The following is a 27,171-nucleotide window of genomic DNA, read 5'->3' as shown; positions in this document are numbered from 1 at the left end:
AAATAAAAACGTAAATACTTTATTTACATAAGTATTCAGACCCTTTGCTATGAGACTCAAAATTGAGCTCAGGTGCATCCTGTTTCCATTGATCATCCTTGAGATGTTTCTACAACTTGATTGGAGTCCACCTGTGGTAAATTCAATTGATTGGACATGATTTGGAAAGGCACACACCTGTCTACATAAGGTCCCACAGTTGACAGTGCGTGTCAGAGCAAAAAGCAAGCCATGAGGTCGAAGGAATTGTCCGTAGAGCTCCGAGACAGGTTTGTGTCGAGGCACAGATCAGGGGAAGGGTACCAAAACATTTCTGCAGCATTGAAGGTCTCCAAGGACACAGTTGCCGCCATCATTCTTAAATGGAAGAACTTTGGAACCACCAAAACTCTTCCTAGAGCTGGCCGCCCGACAAAACTGAGCAATCATGGGAGAAGGACCTTGGTCAGGGAGGTGGTCACTCTGACAGAGCTCTAGAGTTCTTCTGTGGAGATGGGAGAACCTTCCAGAAAGACAACCATCTCTGCAGCACTCCACTAATTAGGACTTTATGGTAGAGTGGCCAGACGGAAGCCACTTCTCAGTAAAAGGCACATGACAGCCCACTTGGAGTTTGCCAAAAGGCACCTAAAGACTCTCAGATCATGAGAAACAAGATTCTCTGGTCTGATGAAACCAAGATTGAACTCTTTGGCCTGAATGCCAAGCGTCACGTCTGGAGGAAATCAGCCAACATTTCTATAAACCTGTTTATGCTTTGTCATTATGTGTAGATTGATGAGGAAAATAAACAATTGAATCAATGTTAGAATAAGCCTTTAACGTAACAAAATGTGGAAAAAGTCAAGGGGTCTGAATACTTTCCGAAGGCATTGTACAAGCTCAGACACAGGCAAATACACTTACATACTCTCTCTCTCTCTCTCTCACACACACACACACACACACACACACACACACACACACACACACACACACACACACACACACACACACACACACACACACACACACACACACACACACACACAGCGCCTCCCCCCACCCTCTCATTCTCTCACCCTGTCCTCTCCCAGTGTCTCCAGCAGACTAAGAGACTAAGGCAGTTCTGCCCTGTGCCTTAACCCTCAGGTCAGTGGATTAGTAGGATTTAATTAAGGGCCCCAGGGGAACCAGCTCTCTCTCACTTCCCCACATCTGCCGGCTTTCCGTGTCAAAACGCCACTAAATTACACAGCCAGCGTCATAATTGACGCTAATTTGCAGCAGTTTATTTTTTGGCAGCTCGACAGGGGAATGGCAGAAAAAAGGCCAAGACGTGGAGGGAAATGTGTGAAGTTTGACCCACCTGCTATCTGCAAATTACCCAGCTCCGGCTATATAGCTCCAGCAGGCTAGCAGAGGGAAAGAGAACGAGTCATCTCACTAGCACCTATGACCGGGTAATTAGTGATTACTGAGTGAGTCAAAGTTGTGTTCACGTTGGGATAAATGCTCTACTTTTTTGGTCAGGTATAGTTTTTGAAAAGTGGATCAACTTCTCAGAGAGCCTCATGCTGGCTGGGCCTGGCCTATAGGCACATGGAGCAGCTTCTCAGAGAGCCTCATGCTGGCTGGGCCTGGCCTATAGGCACATGGAGCAGCTTCTCAGAGAGCCTCATGCTGGCTGGGCCTGGCCTATAGGCACTTGGAGCAGCAGTTGGTTTGATTTCAATGAACTCCACATTGAATGTTTCAATCTTCCACTCCTACACCTTTTTGTATCATTATTTTATTTGACAGATTCATACATTTCTTATGATAATTTACTTTTCGATGCAAAGGTTTGCCTTTCTATAAAGAAACAATAACCCAAAAGCTCTTAGTTCACAGAATTAAAATCTGAATCAGAATTGGAAAATGTCATCGTCAGTCACCCACTGTATGTTGTTTAAGGTAAGGGCTTAAAACAATGCATCTGCAGGGATCTCTGCCTATATGGAATTTCAGCACCTGGACAGCTCCATGTAAGGTTCGACAGAAATAGAAGTACTTCTATGAGCTTTCCCTGCTGGCTGTGGGTCTCCCAGCTTGGTGTAAAGGGGGTATTTACACCTGGAGTGACATGAACTGAGAGAACAGTATCTACTTAGTGGCAATTGTATAGAACAGCACCTAAGGGGTCATTAGGCTACCTTAACATTCCCCTTGTTTTCTGTGCTGCATGCTGGAAACATGTTGTTGTGCTTGAAGAATGGGAAATTACATGTAGGCCTAAACATATTGTTTATTGAAACGCAGGCAACAATGGAGAACATTGTCCATTATTTATTTATTTGTAAGTACTAATAACTAACATTAACGTGATATACAGCCTGACTGTAGTTATTTTGATAAATAGGTCCTATAATAGAAATACATTTTTGTATCAAACGTTTAATAGTTTCATTCTTTAGTTTCATTCTTTCTTCCAATCTGGGTTGGGGACTGAGGAGGATGGATGGGGTATCCTAGTAGGAACACTTAAATCCCGGACAACCGCAGAGGTGCAGCTGCGTGGTGCTGTGAAATGTGCCGAACAATTGGGAGCACTGTTCGCCATCTTCTCGCCTTTCTTAGACATTTGCATAGCCCGTTCTGCTTGATTGACTACCATAACCGGTCCAGGGGAACCTCTTTTGTCCGCTAATCACCCGAGGATGGCGGGGGTTGAGCTGGGTGACTGAGGCTCGGAGCTCAGGGCTCAGGTGATGGACTCGGCAGATTCCCTTAGCGGAATGAACATTGAAACTTAGAGGGGGGAAAACTCACAAATACCGCCGCTTCCATGGAGTCCCATTGGGGCGTTTTCAAACCCTCCTAGAACCCCCCCCCCCCTCCTAGACTTGATCCGGACACTTCAGATCGTTAGAGTGGGGAGTTCTCCCTTACCTCTGATTTCAAACCGTTACTGACTCCATAAAGGCTTATAATGCAATAAAGGCTAATGCAGCAGCGTGTTTCTACATGCGTTACCTCAATCACATCCACGATAATTGTGGAATGAAAGAAAACTAACTTTTCTGAACTGTAGGTGTAATTCAAATGCAGAAGAGAGAGAGAGAGAGACAACAACGACAATAAACACGACATTTTAAAAGACAATTTCAGAAAGATTAGCCGTGAAATCGTGGTAGGCCTATAATAGCTTGATCATTTAGAGAGAGGCCTCTTGTAAAATCAAATAGAAGGCAACAGTCAGTCATTCTTCCACCAGGGAGGGCTACGCGCTGAGAATCCTAATTATGCCCAGTCCCCCTGCCGCACTGTTCAATGGCTCTGAGGACCGACTGAGACCGGTCACGGTGATTACCGGTCCCCGGGGGATTTTGTGGCTTTTGTCGGTAGTTGATAGTTAGAAATTGTTCTAATTGAATATAAAGTCATGATGGCATAGGTCTAGCGCTCTTTGCTTTCCGTGACAGGCTGACTGCGTTGAAGGATTTTGTAGGGGGAAGTAAAGAGAAAGAAAGAAAGAGATTTAAATCATTTAAAGGTTATGAATGGTAATGTGCTTTCATTGACATTCACAATTTCAAAAAAACACTATTGGAATGAAACTAGAACCTAGTCATGGATTGTCAAGTTCTGTGTAAAATAATGATTTCGGAATTTGCAAATAGCTTCGTGAAATTTGCAGGACATGTATACAGCTATTGTCAACGTGATGAACTTTAGTACATGCCTATCAGAAATATATAATTATCGAAATGATTATTTCATGAGTCAGTTCAGGTGAGGGAAGAGATGCAGCCTAACATCAAAATAAAAGCAAGAAAGATGACACGTCTATAAAAATTGTCCATTTTAAACTGTAACTAACGTTTTTTTTCCTGAATACTCAAAGTGATGCCATCTTTCTCTAGTTTCATGTCTTTCCATGCATCGCATTTCAAGCTCTCGGCTGTGCTCGGACAGAGTGTGAGGGTTTTTGTGTGGTCCCGTGGATTGTCCCCAATGGTTGTCCCGCTATGCCAATGAGGGTTCCTGGTCTCCCTTGCACCTGCGTCGCATCTCGCTGCCTTCAGGAATTCGCTGAGGCCTGTAATCTGCTTTGTGAAGCCAATGAGAGCACGGTTGACTGAGTGAAACTTTCCAACCGCAAGCACCACACACACACACACACACACACACACACACACACACACACACACACACACACACACACACACACACACACACACACACACACACACACACACACACACACACACACACACACACACACACACACACACAGGGCCCCGTTCAATGCATGGGGAGTCAGCATGGGGCAGCGCTCCAAGACCAGGCCCAGCCAAATTCCAGCAGAGCTGCTCACAATCACCTCTACCCAGGCTTCACAAGAGCGGAAGACCCGCTGCAGACGGCGGGCCAACTATAAAACCAAAAAAATCACTAACATTACATAGAGCCATCCAAAAATGTTCCCATAAAATGTTCCCATTAAAATACTTCTGTTTAACTTTTGTCTGTCAGTGTTGCTTGAATAATGGTATCTGGCTATATCAGTCAGTCAAGCCGACGATGAAGAAAATTAATATTGACCGAAGCTTTATGTTCGGGCTTTAGTGATATTATATAATGAAATCTAATAGATTGTCAACTGACAATATGCAAACCCGAGTTGATGTCCAATATTCATGCCCATACCAAGCGTCTTGTTGGGTCTCGTGCTCTATTGGCCCAGATTATTTTGGAATGCGCCCATTAAGTGAATATCGTTCAAATCAGTGATATGTATTATCTAAACTGGTCTGTATCTAAACTACCTAAATGTTGTTATCAAATGTTTCCCAAGTCTTTATCAGTTTTCTTTCACATTTAGAGGATTCTATTTAGGGTGGAAAAACATCACGCGCGCGCACACGAACACACACACACACACACACACACACACATACACACACGGCACAAAACGTCGACTCTTGGAAGGGGCGGAGGATTAAGAGGCTGAAAAATTGTTAAACATGTCAACGTGTAATTGCACGATAAGGCCCTCGCGAGGAATTTTTTGGCCCGGTTGCTATTTCTATTCCGTGCTAATCTGGTTTTAGCACATTCGGTTTTTGCAATCTGTCTCCATAATCTCCTGTGACAGAAAGGCAACCAATGGCGGCGAAGAGGTTTTTAGGAGCGAAAAGAAAATATGCGGAGGCGTGATAAAGTGATGCTAATTATCCACATTTAGGACACCGAGTGCAAGAGATCGAGGGTTTACTGGATGGCAAATACTAACGCGAGTTGGATGCTTCCTGGTGCTGAATGTATCGGTGTCTACAAGATAAGAATACCGCGTGGTGGGGAGATTTAATGGTCAGAGGCCTCCGCTGCCTCTCTCTCTCTTACACACACACTTTTCACAAAGAATGGGGTAATTATTGTGGGTGAAATTTTGCAGAACGTTTATTTTGGATTTGGAAACGGTCCATGGACTTGCTCCAGTCTTTGTGCGTCTCTACTTTAGATACACGATAAGACTCAAATGAAATGTATTGGGGATTCCATTGTGTGTAGTAGGGTAGGTTAGAACAACATTTAAATCGATACGTGTAATTTCTATCTGATGATGCTTTTAGAAACGCATTTTACCTCTATTACGTTAAAGATTGGATTCCAGAGAACAACTCTTAGACAAGAGGAGTACAAATGTTGAGGATGAATAGTTTGATGGCCTTTGGTAATTGAATAGAACAGTGGTCTATACACTATTATTTCAATTTAGACCAGGGCTGGTTTAAGTATGTTTTTGTCAGAGTAACAATCCAGTTTGTACACCATATATAGGAATCCAATCTAAAATATCACTGTATAAGAAGTGGGATGTAGGATACACTAAAAAGGTTAAAAGACACTTTTAGATTTCCCAACTCTCAGCCATAATTTTGTATGAACAGCTCGGTATTGACCGCAAGGCAAAGGCCAAATGTTATGGTTATATGCCTGGCTATTGACCTGTTATTAGCCTATAGAGCACTGCCGCGAATGGACTGAAGCGTGAAGGTCCAGAGACGATGATAGAAACGATAAAAGGCGATCTGAAATACTTATTTGATAACTTGCCCACATTTCTATATTATATTTTGTTTAGGACCTGTGCGACTTGCTTCATGGCTGGTGAAGCTTGGGGAACCGGACTGACATCATGGTTCCGGACTTCCGGTGCGCAATTGTGAGAGTCTTTGACTTGCCTCTGACCCCGGGGTTAGTTCTTCTGATCGTCTAATCCTTGTCTACCTTACACAAAACACTCTCCACTACTCCGCTCAGTAACACTAATCCCCCATGACGACCAAACAGGCACTGTGCGATGGTGTCTTGACTTGACTGATTCAATCATCAACTTCAGTCATGTGTTTGCAAAATGAAATAAAAGGAGTACGCACGGAGTAAATGAAGATATACACACCGATTATTGATCAGTTACTCCGCTCTAATCGATTGTTAACTTGTTATGTCTATCCCCTTAAAACTTCACACTTCATTGCCGAGGTAGGCCTATAGGACAAGATATGTCAACCAGGTCTCCATGCAGATTTAGCTGAAGCTGAAAGGATTTTTTCCACGTGCGCCTTTACAGCGTATCTGGTATACACGCTGAAGCAGTGAGCAAGGATAAATTGAGAATGTTAATTAAATGACCAATGAATAATTGTATATTCTTTGTATCTGCATCCATTCACATTTCATTGAATTTGGATTCGTTTGGGATCAAGCCTTGCGTCCAAGATCCCCGTCTCTAAAGAAAGCATCATTGACAAAATAAGCATCTTTACTTCTCATTTTTAATCCTCCCACTTTTCAATGAATTTACTTTATTGGACCGTTAACAAAAACCATGGGGGAAACGAGTATTAAAGCTCAATATGACGCAAGTTTAAAAATTCTCTACAAACAACGTAAAAAGAATGCCATTGCAGATCGCACCTTTAGTTAATGATATTGGGCCTATGTTTCTCCATTTTGGCGGACTGATTCTTCCAGTTTGTGTCTGTCATCTACATCAAAATTGCAACAAGTGCTGGAAAAGTTTGAATAACAAAGCTTTCTGAAAGTTCAGTGTAAATGAATGAAATAAAATGAGAGCAGAGATTATTCCCTCATTTCGTTTATTCCCTCATTTGAATATTATAGTTTATGAGATTATTTTAGACCAATACACGTATTTTTGTACTTTCTTGAAAATGATAATTATGTCCATGAAAAGTAAAATCTTTACGCACATTACGAGATGTGGAAATGACTGAAATATTGTGAGTTAACTTATGAGTATAATGACAAACATGAAAAAGGGAATGTGAAAAAAAAATATTCATAGTTATATTGCATGATCAACAAATAGCCAGAACGCACATGTCAAATCATCACAATTGGACCAAAATTAAGTTTACATTATTAGGCAAATTATATGGGATATTAGAAGAGCAAAAACAGACAGTCAGATAACTTATTTTAAAAGGGGTGATTCTGTCATCAGTAGGCCTAACTAGTGTTGACCGATGGCGGGAGCGTCTTCCTGTTGGTCAAAAAAGATGTGACCGGACAGAGAATCAAAAGAAGCCCGTTCAAAAAAAGAAAATCAAAACATTAGTCGAACGAGACGAAGTTCCTCCCACGAGACATTAGCCAAGTCAACAGGTGTTGTGACTCGAGCCTGTCTTGTTCCCTTCCTCGCGACTACCACAACGTCGTCCTTTTCTTTAGGTACTAAAACGAAAGATATATGATATATTAATAAATTACATTCAAAGAGCATCTGATATATATTTTACAGCTATTTGATTAATCAGTAATATTAATAACAATAGCATAATGCTAGTAATGACATGCTAATAATAATGATATGCTACATTATATGTATATATATAAACACTTTATGAGCATTAAAACGCTAGTAGGCCTATCTTAATTCAGTAGTAAAAACCAGTTATCACATATCCGAGCATATTTATTCCAAAACATGCTGAATACTGATATGATACATGATATTATTATTAAAGCTATTGCTGCTGCACTTCCAAATAAATTCATGTATAGGCCTATAACCCTGTCTGATGTCCTGTCTCGTGCTTAAACCGAGCATCAAACCATCAAGGTTGTGTGACAAATAATTACGTCCACCATTACTAATTCATCCTTATTTACGCATATTTGCCATATGTAATCCACTCGATTTCAGTCACTATACGTTTTAACCCGATTTTGGTTTAGACAGACAACCAATAGAGCCAGCATCTCGTAGATTTTTTGACATATAACTTGTTAATCTGCCATTAATTATATAAATATTAATTAGCCTTAACATTGTTAACTCAAACTGTGTCAAGTACAAAACCTAAATAATCCAAAGTAACGAAACTAACACGTTTTCCATAACCAGTGAAACATCTGGGAAATTTATTTAACTCATACTTCAACGCAAAATTGTTTTCTTTCCTGGCAGAATTGCATTTAGTAAATGATTTACAGTTGCTTATCAATCTCATCTAGTATTTATTCACAATTGACATGATTTCTTTTAGACAACAACAAAAACAAACGGTTCAGATACAGCAACCCACGTGTTTACAAACAAGAGAAAACGTGAAATGAATGGAAATCTTGTAAACTTTTAAAAACATTTTCCACATTCATTCTAATCACACGGTTATCTCATTTAAATGTCCTTATTAACGGTTATGTTTCCACAGAAAATGTAAATGCTTCACAACCTAAATCGTCTCAAAACTTGGCATCCCCATCAGTTAGAAAGCAAATAAACCCAATGAGCAATCAGGCCTACTCGCGTTTCATAAACGTGGACAGACAATACCCCACTGAAAAAGTTAATTTTGTCTAATGTATTCTTATTGTTTTTTAAATTAAGATATTCGCCTCTAATGTACAATAACCAATAGCCTGTACAAAAAAGATAGCAACACTCTAAAAGAGGTAAATATTTGGTTATGTGATTTTGTTGCGCTATCGCACAGTCATGTTTCTCTCTCTCTCTTTCTAAATATGTGTCAATGGAACAGTTCCGTTTACCCCTGTCGTGGAGCTCTGGTAGTGCTGCGGCAGCGCGTGAAGTCTACTTTGAACGGACGGGTCACCTGCAGCTTCCCCCGTCGGTAAATACATGCTTATCATGTCCCTCAAGTCCCCGGGACACGGGGCGCGCGAGTGAGTAGAGACGGGAGGGCTCACACTCGGTTCCGATTTCACCAGAGAGCCCAGCGTTCCCATCGACCCAGACGAGGCGACACCAGAGCTCTGGTGCTGCGTGTAGGTGATCCCGCCGTAGCCGGACGGAGAGGCGCTCATGTAGCCCTGAGAGTTCGAGATGGGGCTGTACTGGAGCGCCGACATGTCGTAGCGGTGCATGGGCTGGGGGTTGTGCGGGTGGTGGTGGTGTGAGTGGTGGTGGTGCCCGCTGCCCGGGTGCTGGCTGTAGGCGAGCTGAGCCTCCTGCATCATGGCCGCGGCCGCCGCAGCTGCAGCCACCTGCCCCGAGTACGCACCGTTCGCCCAGCCGTTCATGTGCGCGTAGCTGGCAGCAGACGCACCCCCGTGACCCCCGGGACTGTCTAACCTCTGTCCGACACCAGGGCTCATCCCTAGACCGACACCCCCGCCCCCTGTCCCGGTGAGCAGCCCGCCGGCCAAAGAATATTTGTCCTTTTTTAACAGTGTCTTGGTCTTCCGTCTCGGTCTGTATTTATAATCCGGATGCTCCTTCATGTGCATAGCTCGTAGCCGCTTCGCCTCGTCGATGAAGGGTCTCTTCTCCGCCTCGGACATCACCTTCCACTCGGCGCCGAGCCGCTTGCTGATCTCGGAGTTGTGCATTTTTGGGTTCTCCTGAGCCATCTTCCGCCGCTGGCCCCGGGACCAAACCATGAAGGCGTTCATAGGTCTCTTTACGCGGTCTTGGTTGACTTTGTTCCCATTGTTTGATCCTCCCGTGTGCCCCGAATTCGTGTTCGTTTGGGGCACTGGGGAGTGTAGGTCAGTCTCCATCATCATACTATACATTCACCTGGCGTTAACTTTTTCAACCAATACACGGAAACATTCAGTCACTGCACCTCCACACTGCTGGCACACACCGTCACTTGCGCAAATCAACCCTCTCCGGAAAAAAACAATGGAACGAAGAAATACAATCCAAAGTAAAAGGTACTTCGATAAACTTTTCCTTCCTTCTCTGTATTAGTCGTTTTCTCCTCTTGTTTTTTCCACATCCAGCTCGATGAAAAGCGTCTTTGAGCTACTTTCTGTGCCTATAGTAGTAAAGTTACGGAGCTTACCCATATGATGCGCGTTGACAGCGACTAAATGAGGTGGTGGTGGCCAATGGCGCTTTAGGAAAGGCGTGATTTGCATGCAGTCTCGCGGTCAGGTGACATAGGAGGGCTAGAGCTACTCACCCGCATGTAGTGGGTTACCTCCAACTCCCATAAGGGAACGTAAATAATAATAACCTACTTTGACAAGTTTGGTTATTTTACAACGATTATGGCCGTGATGATAATGCATAGGGAAAGGGACAGTTTTAGACCAAAATTCCCCCAAACAGATGCGCGCGGTCTACAATGTGACCCTTTCCAAAACAAAGCTTATGTCGATAATGACATTGATTGGTTATACAAGAATGAATGTAGACTAGGTCTACATATGCATTTCATAGCCAGGTGATTACATCATTATAATTGGTAGCCTGTCTATCTTTAACTCGTTCTATTGAAAGATGCTGCTTTAAATCAATTCTAATTATTTTTTTTATTTATTTCACCGTTATTTAACCAGGTAGGCTAGTTGAGAACAAGTTCTCATTTGCAACTGCGACCTGGCCAAGATAAAGCGTAGCAATTCGACACATACAACAACACAGAGTTACACATGGAATAAACAAAACATACAGTCAATAATACAGTAGAACAAAAGAAAACAAAAAGTCTATATACAATGAGTGCAAATGAGGTAAGTTAAGGCAATAAATAGGCCATGGTGGCGAAGTAATTACAATATAGCAATTAAACACTGGAATGGTAGATGTGCAGAAGATGAATGTGCAAGTAGAGATACTGGGGTGCAAAGGATCAGCACAATATTGAAATGAAATAGGATAATTGCCATAGCCCATAAAAACTCAGGACAAGAAAAAGGCAAAATAAAACATGAGCATATAAAAAATAAAACACAACCGCTACTTGGAGAAATCAACACTTCATCTAAATGTGCTTTCATTAGGATTTCACTGTGATAATTTGCTTGGGGTATCTGCAAATAAGAGAAAGGATAGGCCTAGTCCCATTCTCAATAACAGCCTATTTGGAGCCACAGGTGTTTTCCTGTTGTGCCGGTTGCTAAGAAACAGGTGACTGACGCCCAGAGCACGTGCCAGCCAAACCCCTTTTGTCTAAAAGCGGTGGAGGGAGGATTGCTACAATTGACATTGTGCTAGAACCACATGGGAGTCACCCATGATGAGAGAAAGCAATATAGTATTTCTCCTCGATGTACTATTCTGTGGGAGACATTTCTCCCACTGCAATCTCTGGGCGTTTATAGGCCAAGCAGGGTAAATACAGATAAATTGCAACATGCAATTCTGAGTGACCTGCCTCATGGTTTTACCTAACATATGGCTTCAATAAACAAAACACGACTTTAAACTAGGCCATCACTTTACATGTCAGAGATATTTGTATTATGCTAATTGTTTTTTTAAACCGTTTTTTATTTCTTTTTTACAATACAAAGCATGCACATACAAAATACACACAAACATCAACGACATCACACCTGCTCATACCCACCTGTTCTCAAACCTATTTCCTGTGCCTGCGCTACTCTCCGCCACATGTCCTCAAATTGCACCATTTTGTTCCTCTCCGTCGCCCACGCTCTTTCAATATTTAGATAATGAAGCATATGATTTTTCCATTGTCTTAAAGATGGAGGATTGGTTATTTACAGTTTTTAAGTATACTTAAAAAAAGAAGATAATTAACGAGAAGAGTGTTGTCCAACCCATCCGGTATCTCACTGCATCCTCATATCACATGTCTTGAAATATGCAGACAGGCGGATTAAAAGTAAATGTACTTTGTAATTTACATTGTAATTGTGGATTATCTCGATTCAAATTCATCTAATTTCATTAAGGCTATATCATTTGTTTTTGTGTTTCCATAGCCCCATAGCAAAGTCTCTCTATAGTCTATTCAAGGGTTGGCAGTCCACCAAACCATTTCCACATCAATCAATTAATTAATGACAGAAAGAACCTCAACCAGTTATCTAATATTTTACATAAAACATATTCTTGTGAATTGTATAACCTATTCAACGTAAAACATTAATGCACAATTAATTATCTAAAATAGGTTTTTCGAACCAGACCTTGAGTGGTTATTCAGAAATTATTCACAAATTCACAAGGGCGAATGATTGCAAAACAAGTATAGAGTCCTATTGGCCAATACCTTGCTGTATTAATACGTTTTAATTATCGAGGCCAAACAGAGAAGGTCACAATTGACACCGAGTATGAAGGAACATCAGGAGAAAGGCTCGGTTCTATAGTGGCAGAGCTTGATCGCCGTCTACTGGAGACTCAATTCGGCGGGTGCGCACATTCCATGAACGCGCGCCGTGGTGCTGAAAGACAGCGCTCGCAGAACTGAAGCAAACAGTAGTCTATCACACTGCACTCGCTCTCAGTGGTCTCTCTCACACGCAGCCTACTTCTAGGCCTGCACTATGAACAGTCCATATTACAAACAAACACACACCAAAGGCTATTTAGTGAGTAATGAATGTTTTATTTTTTATTCACTGATACAGACCTATATGGAAAATAACGAAATACTAATTCACATCGAAATACCTATTTTATATTAAAGCCCTTGAAACACAGTGCCAGAGTCTTTAAATAATGATGCTGATACGTCCAAAACATTATTCGTAATTTGACGAATTATGTAACGCAGTTGATAGTGGCAGTATCTGCATATTTACATTCTAGATGTAGCTCAGGTTTACATAGGAAATTCATGATTTATCAAAGTGACCATTTTTCAGGTGAGATTCGCTGACTATTTGCTTATCCATCCCCGTGTCAACCTGACATTCAGCATTGTAAGCTTGGGTAAATGACATGTTATCTAAGGAGATGTAAAATATACGTTGCAATGAATAGGCAGGCCTCCTTGCAACTGCCACGGCTATGCCAATTTGACACTGTCAATTCCATCTCCACCAATGACAATAAATAGGTCGAATCAGGATTTAAATTTGAATTCACCTGACTGAATTGAAAACGGGTTTTACGCAACCCTGCTTCCGTACATGATGCTTGCTGTCAGTACACACTATCATAGACATAGTTAAAATAATATTTACACAAATCATTTACATTATAGTAATTCAGCAGACGCTCTTATCCAGAGCAATTAGGGTTAAGTGCCTTGCTCAAGGGCACGTTTAGAGATTTTTCATCTAATCGGCTCTGGGATTCGAACCAGCGACCTTTCGGTTTCTGGGCTAGCGCTCTTAACCGCTAGGCTGCCTGCCGCCTTAAATGTGCTTTCCATTAAATGTGCTTTCCTGCAATTGTTACTGTAAACATTGAACAATCGATCCAAAAACTAAAATAAAGCATACAAAATACAGTGCATTTTATACCCAATGATTATTAATATGATTATGATTATGATGTTATTAATGGGCTATTATTATTACGCTATTGTTATCATATTACTATGGCCTACGAACACTTTTGAATAATGATTCAATTAATGATTTCTGTGCTTTTTATCGATTCAAATGCAAATGAAAAGGTCATGCTAATTAATGTCTGTGTTCCTGCTCGGGCTGAAAACACATCAGTTTGGTAAATCAGTTTCAAAGTATTTTCCAAGTATTTCTCCAAAACCAAAGTCTGTTTTAAAAAAGGAAATGTCTTTGGCATCAACATTTGGAATTAGACTGAGTAGGAAAAATCATCATATTTCTGAATGCTTTACTTATTCTGTCAGTATTTAACCATTGACAAGAGCTTGTTCCAAAACCTTCATCCGATGCTGCTAAAGTGCGGTCTCTCCGTTTCATCCCGTCCCTAAAGTGCACGTGGAGTGTCTCTTGAACTCGCGAGAATGCGCGGCTTTAAACGGTCAACATCTGTCAGGTGCTTCTGTCGCCTCTCAGCGAGTTTTGGGAAGATAATTGGCACGTGGGGGCGGGCGTGGATACAGGGGCGCATGCTACCATGTTGCGAGTTTTAGCCTACATCTGTCTGTTGCTCTATTCCTTCCTCCAACACAGCGCGCATCATGAACACTCACAATATAGGATAGAGCTAGAACATTTTCTATTCTTAGAACTTTAAATGTATCTGTATTTTTTAAAATGTATTTCCATATTTTCCAAATGATCACGTTTCTCTTTATTCGAGTTTTCTATGGATTTAAAACCGGTATTATGACGAACTTTATTGTTGGAATTTATCCTGTCTGGGCACTTACAGTATGTTATTACAGTTACACATTATACACCCATTATGCCTATATTACTCCAAGCAGCAAGGTACACATTCACACGAAACATAATGCCCCCACACACACACTAATGATGCCATTATTTGTGGCGGTTTGTCTGTCATGTGGCTACTTCATTACTCATTATACATAATAGACTGGAGGAAATAAAGGTGTCTTTTCAATGGGATCCAAGTCATGTGAATTCTAGCTCTATAGTCTCAGTAAAGAATTTTTGAAAATATCCCCATCTTTTTAAATATTTTTTTTTTACAAGAAAAGAAAGAAATCTAATTCAACTATTCATCAGTGGCCTTGATGGGCGTGGCGCATGCCCAAAGCAAATTCACTCACACCACATACTGACAGGACACGAGAAGCAAATAAAATAATTGAAATATCTAATGGGCAATTAAAAATAGTTGTTTCTCTCGAAATTGATTTTCCGATGGTATTCAAATCTATCTGACAGCGTTTCGTGTCTTCCTTCTTGGTTCCTTCCCTGCCGAAGGATGAATGAAAACAAATCACTGGTGTGAAGACAGCTGGGAGTTGGTGAGCTCGACGAGGGAGCCGGAGTACCAACTCTATACACCATGCTTTTCACCGTAAGAAACCAGCCGATTCATCCTGTTCAGCTCGACTGTTAGGCTACACGTCTGTTTCGTCCCTGTTGGGAATTTGTACGATCTTATTATCATAACATAACCTCAGACTATATGGGTTACAGTCATTCTGTATTTTGTGACAGGAGATTATCCATCATTTCAACGTAATGTTCAGGTTTGCACCTGCAAAAATAAAACCGGATATTTCCGTAACCTTATATTAATGTAATTACATGCTCTGGGAATATCAAGAGACAAATGTCTTGGAGCCTCTAGTCTTAACATTCTTCAGCTCCAATAACTGTTTTCTTGGTACCGTCTTCACTGGGTTTATGAATCAATAATTCCATCTTCTCCTCTATAGGGTTTCCTCTTTGTTGATAAGTGTTTATTTCTTGTTGTTGCCATTTACAACCCCTGGCAGGTGTTGGCAGTTAGGTTTAAACTGTCTGCAATCTGTTTTTAAATATTGCCCTTTATGAAAATGACAGTCATATGCTATTGCCTTGGGGGCTAAAAGTCTTACATGTCTCTATCACATTCTGAACTGAAGCAGACTGAATGTGTATCCCATTATCCATAGACATTTATCGAGTCCTATTTCATTCACCTAATTTAGCCTTGTTTGGTCCACACAGGCCCATGGTATTTGTCCATTTCACCCAGGAGACAGAAATATAGAAATATAACCAATAGACGTTTATCTCAAGCCTTCAAGGTACTTCAGTGATTTCACAGTCCACTCACTGAAGTAGCTTTTACCCATCATGCCTCATGTTGAAGGGATAGTTTCACTTCAGACTACACACAACGAGAGGTTGTGCTTGACACAATTATCACTTTATAATATGACCAATTCCTTTTAGACAACTTATAGGATTGGACTGCTCGGTGACATTAAAATTCTCTGGTTTCGAAGACTTTTCTCATGCCTCCGGGCCTATTTACAGGTACCAGTATGAGTCTTTAGTTTGAGTACATCTTTGAGTACCGTCAATCTCGTGCTGAAGAGCATTGATCATAATACTCATATTTCCATGTAATCTTAATTTAGCCAGGTTAGACCCCCTGAGAGAAAATACATTTTCATCAGAGAGCCGGTCCATGTAGGCTAAAGCACACAGTTCTGCTTTTATGTCTGTCGCTCCACTTTCCCGTCTCGATCAAGGCCTGCGTTGTCGCTGTTCAGAGTACTCAGTGTAATGGTCCCCCATGAAGCGCCTATCTACTGCTTTGTTGCTAAGAGGCAGGGCATTTGGGGTCAGGCCTGGAGGCATCTATAAAAGAGGGAGACAAACGCATAAAAGCAGGAGTGGCCTGTTCCGTCCCCAACCATATTCAGACACATCAACCCTCACGAGCCCCCTCTAAAAGCCATTGAACAAATGGTGTTCAAGGGCACCGTAAATCAAACAGGGGAGCAGCCCCTGCTATTAGGGTCAAAGAAAAAAAGCCACAGTTGAATCTATTGCGAAAGGTTCCTCTCCGTGGTATTATCAATGTGTCAACACATGTAGTACGGAACAAATAGAAAATACACAGCTCTAGAAACATGTTTCACTGTTAACCCAACATGGTGAAGTTACTGCAAGTGAAGAACACCTAGAAATCCACTCGATTCTGAGACTTGTTGTAGACTTGGATTCATCAAATGTTTCCAAGTCTACAACAGGACACTTAAAAAAAAATGTGAAGGTCCATTCTATTAAGTGTATTTCTATGTTCTGAGAGTGATGCCTATTGAGCCTTAACATGGAGCAGCAGCCCCCCCCCCCCCCCCACGCCCAGCTCTCATTGGAGGATCAAAGCACCCTGGATAGATAAGCACACGGGGGATGTTCACAGCTCTCTTCTGCCTCTCTGGCTTCACCCCCCTGTTAGCTGTGGAATCTCTAAGCCCACAGCCCCAGCGCCCTACACAGCCTTACTCTCCCCTGTCTCCCCCCTGTGTTGTAGCATCAGCTGAAGCTCCTAAAACAACATGTTAGCGCCCGGCAGGGGCTAATGGCATCAAAGGCCGTTTTCGCAGAGCAGTTTGTGTAAGCTTGCTGTCGCAGCAGATGTCAGCTCCTGCTGGATTTAAGAGCATTGACAGGGCTGAGAGTGAGAACATGTAGGCCCGTAGCCAGAAGACATGTTGTTGTCATGGACACGGCTCTCTAATCTTAACATGTGTTTTATAGGTTTAATTGAATTCTTGGCAACACTTAATATGAAGGTTCCTTGTTATTGTACTCGGTTACTGTATAGAGCTACGCTACATATATACAGTGCATTCGGAAAGTATTCAGACCTCTTAACTTTTTCCACATTTTGTTACGTTACGGCCTGATTCTAAAATGGATTAAATAGTTTTTTCCCCTCATCAATCTACACACAATAACCCATAATTTTTGCAAATTTATAACAAATTAAAAAAGGAAATGTTGTATTTACATAACTATTCAGACCCTTTACTCATTACTTTGTTGAAGCACCTTTGGCAGTGATTACAGCCTCTATTTCAAGTCTCTCCAAAGATGTTTGATCGGCTTCAAGTCCAGGCTCTGGCTGGGCCATTCAAGGTCATTCAGAGACTTGTCCCGAAGCCACTCCTGTGTTGTCTTGGCTGTGTGCTTAGGGTCGTAGTCCTGTTGGAAGGTGAACCTTCACCCCAGTCTGAGCAGGTTTTCATCAACGATCTCTCTGTACTTTGCTCCACTCTTCTTTCCCTTGATCCTGATTAGTCACCCAGTCCCTGCCGCTGAAAAACATGCCCACAGCATGATGCTTCCACCACCATGCTTCACCGTAGGGATGGTGCCAGGTTTCTTCCTGACGTGGTGCCAGGTTTCCTCAGGACGTGGTGCTTGGCATTCAGGCCAAAGAGTTCAATCTTGGTTTCATCAGACCAGAGAATCTTTTTTCTTATGGTCTGAGTCCTTTAGGTGCCCTTTGGCAAACTCCAAGCGGGCTGTCATGTGCCTTTTACTGAGGAGTGGCTTCCGTCTGGCCACTCTACCATAAAGACCTGATCGGTGGAGTGCTGCAAAGATGGTTGTCCTTCTGGAAGGTTCTCCCATCTCCACAGAGGAACTCTCGAGCTCTGTAAAAGTGACAAATAGGGTTCTTGGTCACATCCACGACCAATGCCCTTCTCTCCCGATTGCTCAGTTTGGCTCTAGGAAGAGTCTTGGTGGTTCCAAATTTCTTCCATTTAAGAATGATGGCGGCCACTGTGTTCTTGGGGACCTTCAATGCTGCAGAAATGCTTTGGTACCCTTCCTCAGATCTGTGCCTCGACACAATCCTGTCTCCGAGCTCTACGGACGATTCCTTTGACCTCATGGCTTGGTTTTTGCTCTGACATGCACTGTCAACTGTGGGACCTTATATAGACAGGTGTGCCTTTCCAAATCATGTCCAATCAATTGAATTTACCACAAGTGGACTACAATCAAGTTGTAGAAACATCTCAAAGGATGCTTAATGGAAACAGGATACGCCTGAGCTCAATTTCGAGTCTCATAGCAAAGGGTGTGAATACTTCTGTAAATAAGGTATTTTAGTTTATTTTAATTTTAAATACATTTGCAAAATTCCTAAAAACTAGTTTTCACTTTGTCATTATGGGGCATTGTATGTAGATTGATGAGGAAAAAATAGAACTTAATCAATTTTAGAATAAGGCTGTAACATAACAAAATACTGAAAAAGTCAAGTGGTCTGAAAGCTTTCCGAAAGCACTGAATGTACAAATATTGTGGAATTTGTTTGAAATACTGCCAAAGCTCCTAGGCATCAGGTTCACAGTTGAATTAGTGAAAGCAATTCTCCAAGCTAAACTTCCAGCATGTTACTTTTGAACCATTCTGTGGTTTCAGAGCAGTGCAGACAGAGAACAATGGAAGAGGAGATGAGGCCTCGACACTACTACTGAGATACAGGCTGTCTGTCTGTCTGTCTGTCTGTCTGTCTGTCTGTCTGTCTGTCTGTCTGTCTGTCTGTCTGTCTGTCTGTCTGTCTGTCTGTCTGTCTGTCTGTCTGTCTGTCTGTCTGTCTGTCTGTCTGTCTGTCTGTCTGTCTGTCTGTCTGTCTGTCTGTCTGTCTGTAGTACTTTGGTAACGAAGAATCCATACACTTTGCAGCACATCTGAACAGATCAACACTTGGCTGGTTCCACACTTGTTCTTGGACAAGGACCTTAAAAAGTCATTCCATAGTGTTGTAGCAACTGAATGTGACGTGTGGCAAATTCTGAGTGTGAATTGAACTCAAAGTGATCTGGCCCATTTATGAAAAAGTTAGCTGTAAAAACCGGAGATTTCATTTTTAACAAAGTACATCACAAAAACTGGGTTTAACCACTGCAACAATGGCCCCTCGAACCTAGTACTGTCCACTAAAAACAGGACAGAAGATCTTCTCTCCCTGACTCAAGGTCAACTCTCCATGTACCGTCAAAGTGCACGTAATGTATCTGAAAACATTGTTAATGATCAAAAGAAAATCCCAGTGCTTCGTTCTTCATATTGAGCTTTCTGTCCTTGTTTATTGAACTCCATATCCAGTAAGGTCAATGTCATTCTATGGCTTTTGAATTGTTTAGATAGATAGATAGATAGATAGATAGATAGATAGATAGATAGATAGATAGATAGATAGATAGATAGACCATGTCATCTATGTAACTGAAGGTCTTGTTTATATACTGTATAAGTACACCAGTATATTAATACAGTATATACACGGAATATACCGATATATACTGTATTTCCAACTCAACCTGTTTTGCAACCAATACATCGTACAACTTTCACCTAAGAGTTTCATAAAATATAACTGAATTCTTAAATAGATATTGTACTATAGCAGGGGTACTCAACTCTTACCCTACGAGGTCCAGAGCCTGCTGGTTTTCAGTTCTACCTGATCATTAAATTAACACACCTGGTGTCCCAGGTCTAAATCCCTAATTAGGGTGGAACAATTAAAAAATGCAGGGGAACTGGCTTCGAGGTCCAGAGATGAGTTTAAGGGTACTATAGTATGGCCACTAGTCATTTTAAAATGTATATTTATTCATGAGCTGTTATTTGACAGTTGTCCATTAATACCATAGACGTACCCTGAGAGTTCAGAAAGATCCAGCCTTCAAAAGGAGCTTCAGGTGTTCTTTCTATAATAATCTGACACCATACCTTCAGAATGCACAGATAGATTTAGTACAGATATGCTAGGGAGAGTGGGGAAAGTTGAGCGAAAGGGTTAGTTGAGCCACCCCTTGTTTCCAGGAAACCATACACAAAATGAATAATGTGACCAAATGTTTAGGAAGAGGTCATCATTTCATGGGGTCTATGAAGGAAGTATCTACATGGAAAAAGTCATAAGCAAGTTAGGTCCAACAACTCATTTTGACAAAGTCAAATTCATTTCTTGTGTTATAGGTTTCATGACGCTTGTATCTAAACCAAAGTATATAGTTTTAAGATTGTTTTATACATCAGTTGGGGTCTCTATAAACTATAATATGAGGTCCTAAACCTTAAATGAAAGTGCATCCTTGTAGCTGTGTGGGCTAATATAGTCAAATTGTTTGAGCCAATGGCCACCATACCACCACAAATCAGGATTATATTTTGTCAGCTTTATGCATAATACTATGCATAGTATTAGTATTTTTGCAATGTGTCATGCATATGTGTATACAAAAGTAAAACAAGCAAGGGTCTAGCCCCCTTGAGGTTCTTGAGAGAGCAGCCAAGGAATTGAGAGGGGGAAGAAGAAGTCATTTCGAGCAGCAGCAAGGGATGAAAAAATAGGCTGAATGACAGTGAAGAGGTGCGTTGACAAAAAAGACAATGAACATCTACCTGTGTGAAAGAGAGACTACGCTAGAGTAGCAGAGGCACACAAGGTCTTATCTGATGACATGGAGTCTGAGCTTGCCTAAACATAGCAATAATTTTGCAGACCAGTTTCATGGGCTTAGTAGCCTCAGATGTGGAGAACTTGCCTGTGAATTGGCAGATGGAAACGACATTCCTGTCCCAGACAACTGGTCACAAAATGGAAGGGTAAGTGATATTGAACACAGAGATCTGAATGTAGGCATACATTTAACATATACAATATACCTCATCCCCATTCCATGAATTAAACTTTTACCTACCAGCACCATCACCCACTGTCACAGGACATCATCACCCACTTACCCCAAGGCGGCTCAACTTACCCTATACGCGGATTAAGTTTTGCCAAGAGACCACTTTCTTTGACATGCTTTTCAAAACAGTCATTTTTTACATGAATTCTGATGATTTCCAGGGACACAACATCCTGCAATATATGTAGATATATTTGTTTGAAAGATACTATATTTCCCTTGATGGAGTTAGGCTGAATGTAAAAAATGGCTCATCTTACCCCATACTCCCCTACAGAATATTCATTTTCTCCTCCAATTTTTTACTAATTTTCTAATGTTGTTACAGAAGTGCTTTTTGAGGGGCTGTTAAGTATTGTCTCAGTCGTTCATCAATTAATCACTACACCTTCTTTGATTGATATGTAATGAATGTGAGGGCTTTTTAGCAGTTCAAAGACATCACTTAGCGGAGCACTGTTAATGGCACTGCCAGCTAGCTCTTTACATTTAATAACCCAGCATCTCCAAGCACATTTATAATTAGACCTCATGTCACTCATTACTCAAGTAATAGGCCGCGACCATAATGGGCAGAGAACGAAGCCCCAAACTAGGACCGAGAGTCTTTCTGTCGACGTCTCGTCACCCTGGGTCAGAGGCTATATTAAAAGCTCTTTGCACTCAGAGAGAGAAGGCATAATGGTTGCTATGTGCCAGTCTGGAGGGGAGAGAGAGAAAGTATCCCTGTTAACCACTTTGCTGCTTACATGCTTATTAGCTAATGCACTTTTGCGGCATCTATTAGTCCGACCACTGCTCGGCGGTTCGGTTCGCTCTCAGCGGGAGTGTGAGAGAAAAAATGGGAAAAATGTACGGTCGGATTTCTCAGAGTCGTCTCAGGATAAATTGCCAGAAGGCCCAGTTTCGGAGAAAATATATTTATGTCATTATATATGGATATATGTCTTGGAAAACACAGTATGCGTATGTCTGTCATGAGAAACGCAACTGTAACTGCTATAGGAAAGTGGTGTTTACTCCCTGACTGCTGTGCCATTCTCAGTTGAAAATCGTCGCCAGACTTATCTTAAGAAACACCACAGACATCTCAAAGTTGAGTGTGAATCGCTCTCATCGCCAGTCAACACTACCTGTCTTACCAACCAGACCTGTGTCCAGACACACAAACCCAAACCAACAACTCAACACTACCTGTCTTACCAACCAGACCTGTGTCCAGACACACAAACCCAAACCAACAACTCAACACTACCTGTCTTACCAACCAGACCTGTGTCCAGACACACAAACCCAAACCAACAACTGAACACTGCCTGTGCCACCACACCTGTGCCCATTCACTCACACATTAAAACCAAAACCCCCAACCAGAGACAGATACTCCAAAAGGCCTCTCTCTGGTTGGCCCAGCGGCTACCACACATCTCCACGGCATCTGTCACTATGGTACATTATGGTACATTGAATTTCAATGAGGGACTCTTCACATCAAAGCTCTGCTTCCATTATGATATCATCTCCCGCATCGCACCGTAATGCTTATTAATTCTGCACCCCTTCTCACCAGGCCCGCACGGTACGAGCTACAAGCTAGAGAGAGAGAGAGAGACTGAGAGGGAGAGACTGAGAGAGAGAGACTGAGAGGGAGAGCTAGCGATAGGAGCGACGAAGCTCTGGCAGCCTAGCATTTAATTTAATTAGTCCAGCTGGGCTCTTTCCTTTCCCCTGGTATTGTCAGTAGCGCTCCGTACTCCGTAGCTAACACAATCACTGATTGCTTTTAGATAGGCAGAAATATGATTAGGGTTTTGGGAGGGCAGCGGGGTGGTGGGGGTTACAGGGGGACAGGGGACTGTATGGGTAAAGCCTTATTAGTTTCATTTGAAATCTGCAGATAAATAGGAAAGTTTTGATTTGTTGTGTAATGAGATTATGGTTATTAGGAGGAGGGCCGTGGCGAAGGCGACCCTGGCGAAGAGGGATTAATGGAGCATGAAAGGATTATGAGCGATGATACACCACCGACAGGATTTATGTCAATCCCACTGCCCCCTTTCCCCCTCTACCCATGTCTCCCCAACCACAGCCACTTCCTCCCCAAACCATGCTATCACAATCCCACCTATGTACCTCAAACCTACAGTAACTACAGAGTCAAAGAATACAGCAAAATTGGTATGAGATTTAGAATCTTAATGGACACAGGGAGAAAGTGAACATACTACTCACTACCCACAAGGGTAAATACATCAGGGGTATCAACAGTGCTGCCATTTAAACCCACCCATTAAACGGGATTGAGAAAATGTCTGTTTATTCAACCAAGGCCAATGATTGTCCATTTGTACTATCCTTATTCATTTGAGACATAAAACAGGTTACAAAAAAGTGAAAAGTAGCAGAATTCAAACAAACAAAATCCACCAGTTCCAAACTGTTGCTGAATAGTGCTTTTTCCAGCCCTTCTGCCAGCCTGGCTATCCCAAAAGGGCTAAAACAGCTGACTATTAAATAGTCATTTAGCATGCCCAGCAGCTAGCAACAGCAGTGACAGCAGAGTCTGGTAACAGTGTCCAAAGCTGGTAATCTCATTTAACCCCCTCCTGACAGCGCTGCAAATTGGATCTGACACGGTAACAACACAAATAAAAAGCTGCGTTTCCCCCTGACCTCCACTTCCTCCTCCGTCAGCCCACTCAGCCTACTATGCTTCCCCTGGTGCCTGGGGGGCTGGGGCCTGGGGGGCTGCTGGAGCTCTGTGTCTAACCCTGTCCCCCAGCCTAAATATTGGACCTGGGGGTCTCTCCCTCTCTCCCTATATCCCCTGGGCCAAATTAGAGACCCAAACTCATCTTTCTTTATTTCTTTCTTTTTGCCCTCCTCCATTCCTCCTCTCCCCTTCACTCCATCGTGTTGGAGTAGATTTGAAGTCCCAGCCCCCCGTCTGTGTGGCGGCCGCTGTGGGCCCTTTCCTTTGGGTAAATAAAGGGCCTGGGAGGCTGGGGAGTGAGGCTGCCGCTGTGGGCCCTTTCCTTTGGGTAAATAAAGGGCTTGGGAGGCTGGGGAGTGAGGCTGCAGGGGACTGGTGTATGTGTGCTTGCGTGTGTGTGTGTATTTTCATGGTGTTCCCTGTGGTGGGCCTCAGAGCGGAGCTCGCTGAGCAGGCCCAGCTGGGTGGCTCTCTTGCTATCGCCACTCCAGACTCCTCTCATTCTAAATGAGGTCATCCTTCCAGCATTCTAAATGAGGTCATCCTTCCAGCCAAGACCTGCTGGTTTCAAAGCTCCTTCTTTTACACCTGCCCTTTCCTTCCCATCCTCACAACCCCTTTCTTTCTCTCTGCACTCCTTTCTTTTTTCATGAGCGGCCCTTACTGCCTCTAAGATGCCTTCAGAAGCCGGGGAGGATGAAAGCATGCCCTCTGGTTGCCATTCTCATAATGTGACCTTTAAACTCATTTGGAAATCAAGATATGCACTGATTCATCTTTAGGTTCTTTTTTTATCCACATGATCAAAATGCATCTTTTGAAAAGAATAGACTGAAGTAACAGTAAGTAGAGTATTTATTATTGAAGCAAAACGGAAAGAACAAGAGACTCTTTGATATGTTTATAATAATATAGTTAGTTTCACTTAACCAATACCTATTTTCAATAAATACAAGATTGATTAAATCATTGTATACATTTTTTGTAATTTGTTTTATTTTCAATCATATCCTAGTTGGCTCCTAGCAGCAAATTCATGCAAGAAATCACTCAGAATTGAAACAGTTCTCTTTGAATCCTTACAAATCAAATGACAGAACTTGAAGACTGGACTAACACAGAGCGGCTATAAGAATGTAGTGCGTTATGGGTTTGTGATTTACCCATAGAAATATTACAGAGAAGGAATATTTACAGAGATATTAATCAAATATCGTTAACAATCACAGACATATAGACCGATAGAAAGGAGTCATTCTTCCTTGTTAAAAGCATGCACTTTTCCTAATCCAGAAGGTCTACAGCAGCACCTAATCCAATGTCAGAGAGAACTTGATTAACTTTGAAGACACAGTCTCTCTTAACCAAACCTGTCAAGACATGTCAAGACCTTGTCACACTCTCCCTGCTTGTCCGACACACTCCAAATTACCCCTCCCCCTCTCCTCACCCCCAAGACTGTCAATTAGCCCCCCCTCCATAAGGAAAGAAAAAACATATACCTGCTGCTCTTTAGGCGGAGGGGAGGGGGGGGGTCCTTTCCATGGTGCCCAGGAAATGAGAGATGAAGAGGAGGGAGAAGAGGAGGAGTGTGACATCCGCTCCTTGTCTTCATCCAGGTACTTTCTGGTCGTCTATCACTTCTTCCCAGTAACCCTGGAGACAGCTGGCCAGGGGGCTATGGAATGGGAGCCAGCCTGCATTCCTTATTTCTCCCATCTGCGTCCTTACCTGCCTCCCTCTCCTCAGAGTGCCTGCTTTGCATGCTTGCTTGCCTGCCTGCCCAACCCTGCTCACCTGGTTCTCGTCCCTGCATACCTGCTCTCCCATCTCAGCCTGCCTGCCTCGCTGGCTCTTGTCCCCAGCCTTCCATGCCTGCCTGCCTGTCTCGCTGACTCTCCTCCCCAGCCTTCCATGCCTGCCTGCCTCTCTGACTCTCCTCTCCAGCCGTCCATGCCTGCCTGCCTGTCTCGCTGACTCTCCTCCACAGCCTTCCATGCCTGCCTGCCTCTCTGACTCTCCTCTCCAGCCGTCCATGCCTGCCTGCCTGCCTCGCTCGCTCTCCTCCCCAGCCTTCCATGCCTGCTTGCCTGCCTCGCTGGCTCTCCTCCCCAGCCTTCCATGCCTGCTTGCCTCCTCTCCCTGCCTGCCTGAATCTCCTTCCCTGCCTCCCTATCCTGCCTGGCTCTCTGCTCCTCCACACTAGCCTGCTCCTGGCTCTCTGCTCTGCTCCTCCACACTAGCCTGCCCCTGGCTCTCTGCTCTGTTCCTCCACACTAGCCTGTCCCTGGCTCTCTGCTCTGCTCCTCCACACTAGCCTGCCCCTGGCTCTCTGCTCTGTTCCTCCACACTAGCCTGCCCCTGGCCACCGGTGGATCCTCCTAGCCTGATCGAGTGGTTTATTTAATTTGTCTGAATAATAGAGGTGTCTGGAGCTGAATGATCCATGGGTGGGTGGGAGGAGAGAATACAGTGCAAGGGCGTGTGTGTAGAAGAGAAACAAAAAGCCTTAAAGTGCCACTATTTTGATTCGCCCCCTTTTTAAAATGACTTCCAAAGTGTTGATATCTATTGTGGGGAATAATGGGGAATAATGCTGAACAAAGCAGAGGCAGTCTTGGCCAATATTCACATGGCTTATACAGACAGGGCAGCCCCGGTTGTACATTCAGGGGCCAGAATGCTCCTATAAAAGATGTATTGGAGGGGACTATAGTGCTCATTGTGCTACCAGTGTCAACAGAGTGGACGCTGGGAGCTGGATGGCATGTGGGAAACAGAGAGGAGCTTTATTCTCCCGGTTGGACCATTATCACTGGGGCTCTGGGTCTGTTTCTTTTGTTGTTTTTTGTTCTCCCAGGGTGCATTGCTGCACGCCAGACACAGAGCAGCAAGCAGGAGGGAGGTGGGGAAAAATCATTGTCATATTTTTTTTTACAAGTCCCAATAGAAAAAATTCCGCCATAAATCGACAAAGTATTCTTCTGTAATTTTCATTTTAAGAAAAGAAGCATGCAATTTCCTTTTTGGTTGGGAAATATTTTCTCTCAACCACTTGGGGGTACTGCATAATGAGGAGAAATACTTCCATTTAGTATGGTGTAATTAGAAGTCATGGGCTGTTTTGAATGCTTATAGCATGCCTTATTATGCACTATGGGG

The 27,171-nt window shown here is 42.7% G+C and overlaps 1 protein-coding gene across 1 annotated transcript; it reads right to left on the bottom strand.

The window, feature by feature from the left end:
- Window positions 1-7,110: 7,110 nt before the first annotated feature.
- Window positions 7,111-10,557, bottom strand: LOC106575513 (transcription factor Sox-1a). The gene is made up of 2 exons (XM_014152052.2): window positions 9,046-10,557; window positions 7,111-7,725 (listed from the first exon to the last, which is right to left on the bottom strand). The coding sequence occupies exons 1-2, from the start codon at window positions 10,030-10,032 to the stop codon at window positions 7,696-7,698; spliced, it is 1,017 nt and encodes a 338-aa protein (XP_014007527.2). The 5' UTR covers window positions 10,033-10,557; the 3' UTR covers window positions 7,111-7,695.
- Between the last annotated feature and the right edge of the window lie 16,614 nt (window positions 10,558-27,171).

Source organism: Salmo salar, chromosome ssa17 (genome assembly GCF_905237065.1).
Source record: "Salmo salar chromosome ssa17, Ssal_v3.1, whole genome shotgun sequence".
Taxonomy (NCBI): domain Eukaryota; kingdom Metazoa; phylum Chordata; class Actinopteri; order Salmoniformes; family Salmonidae; genus Salmo; species Salmo salar.
This window is presented reverse-complemented; position numbering and strand designations above follow the sequence as displayed.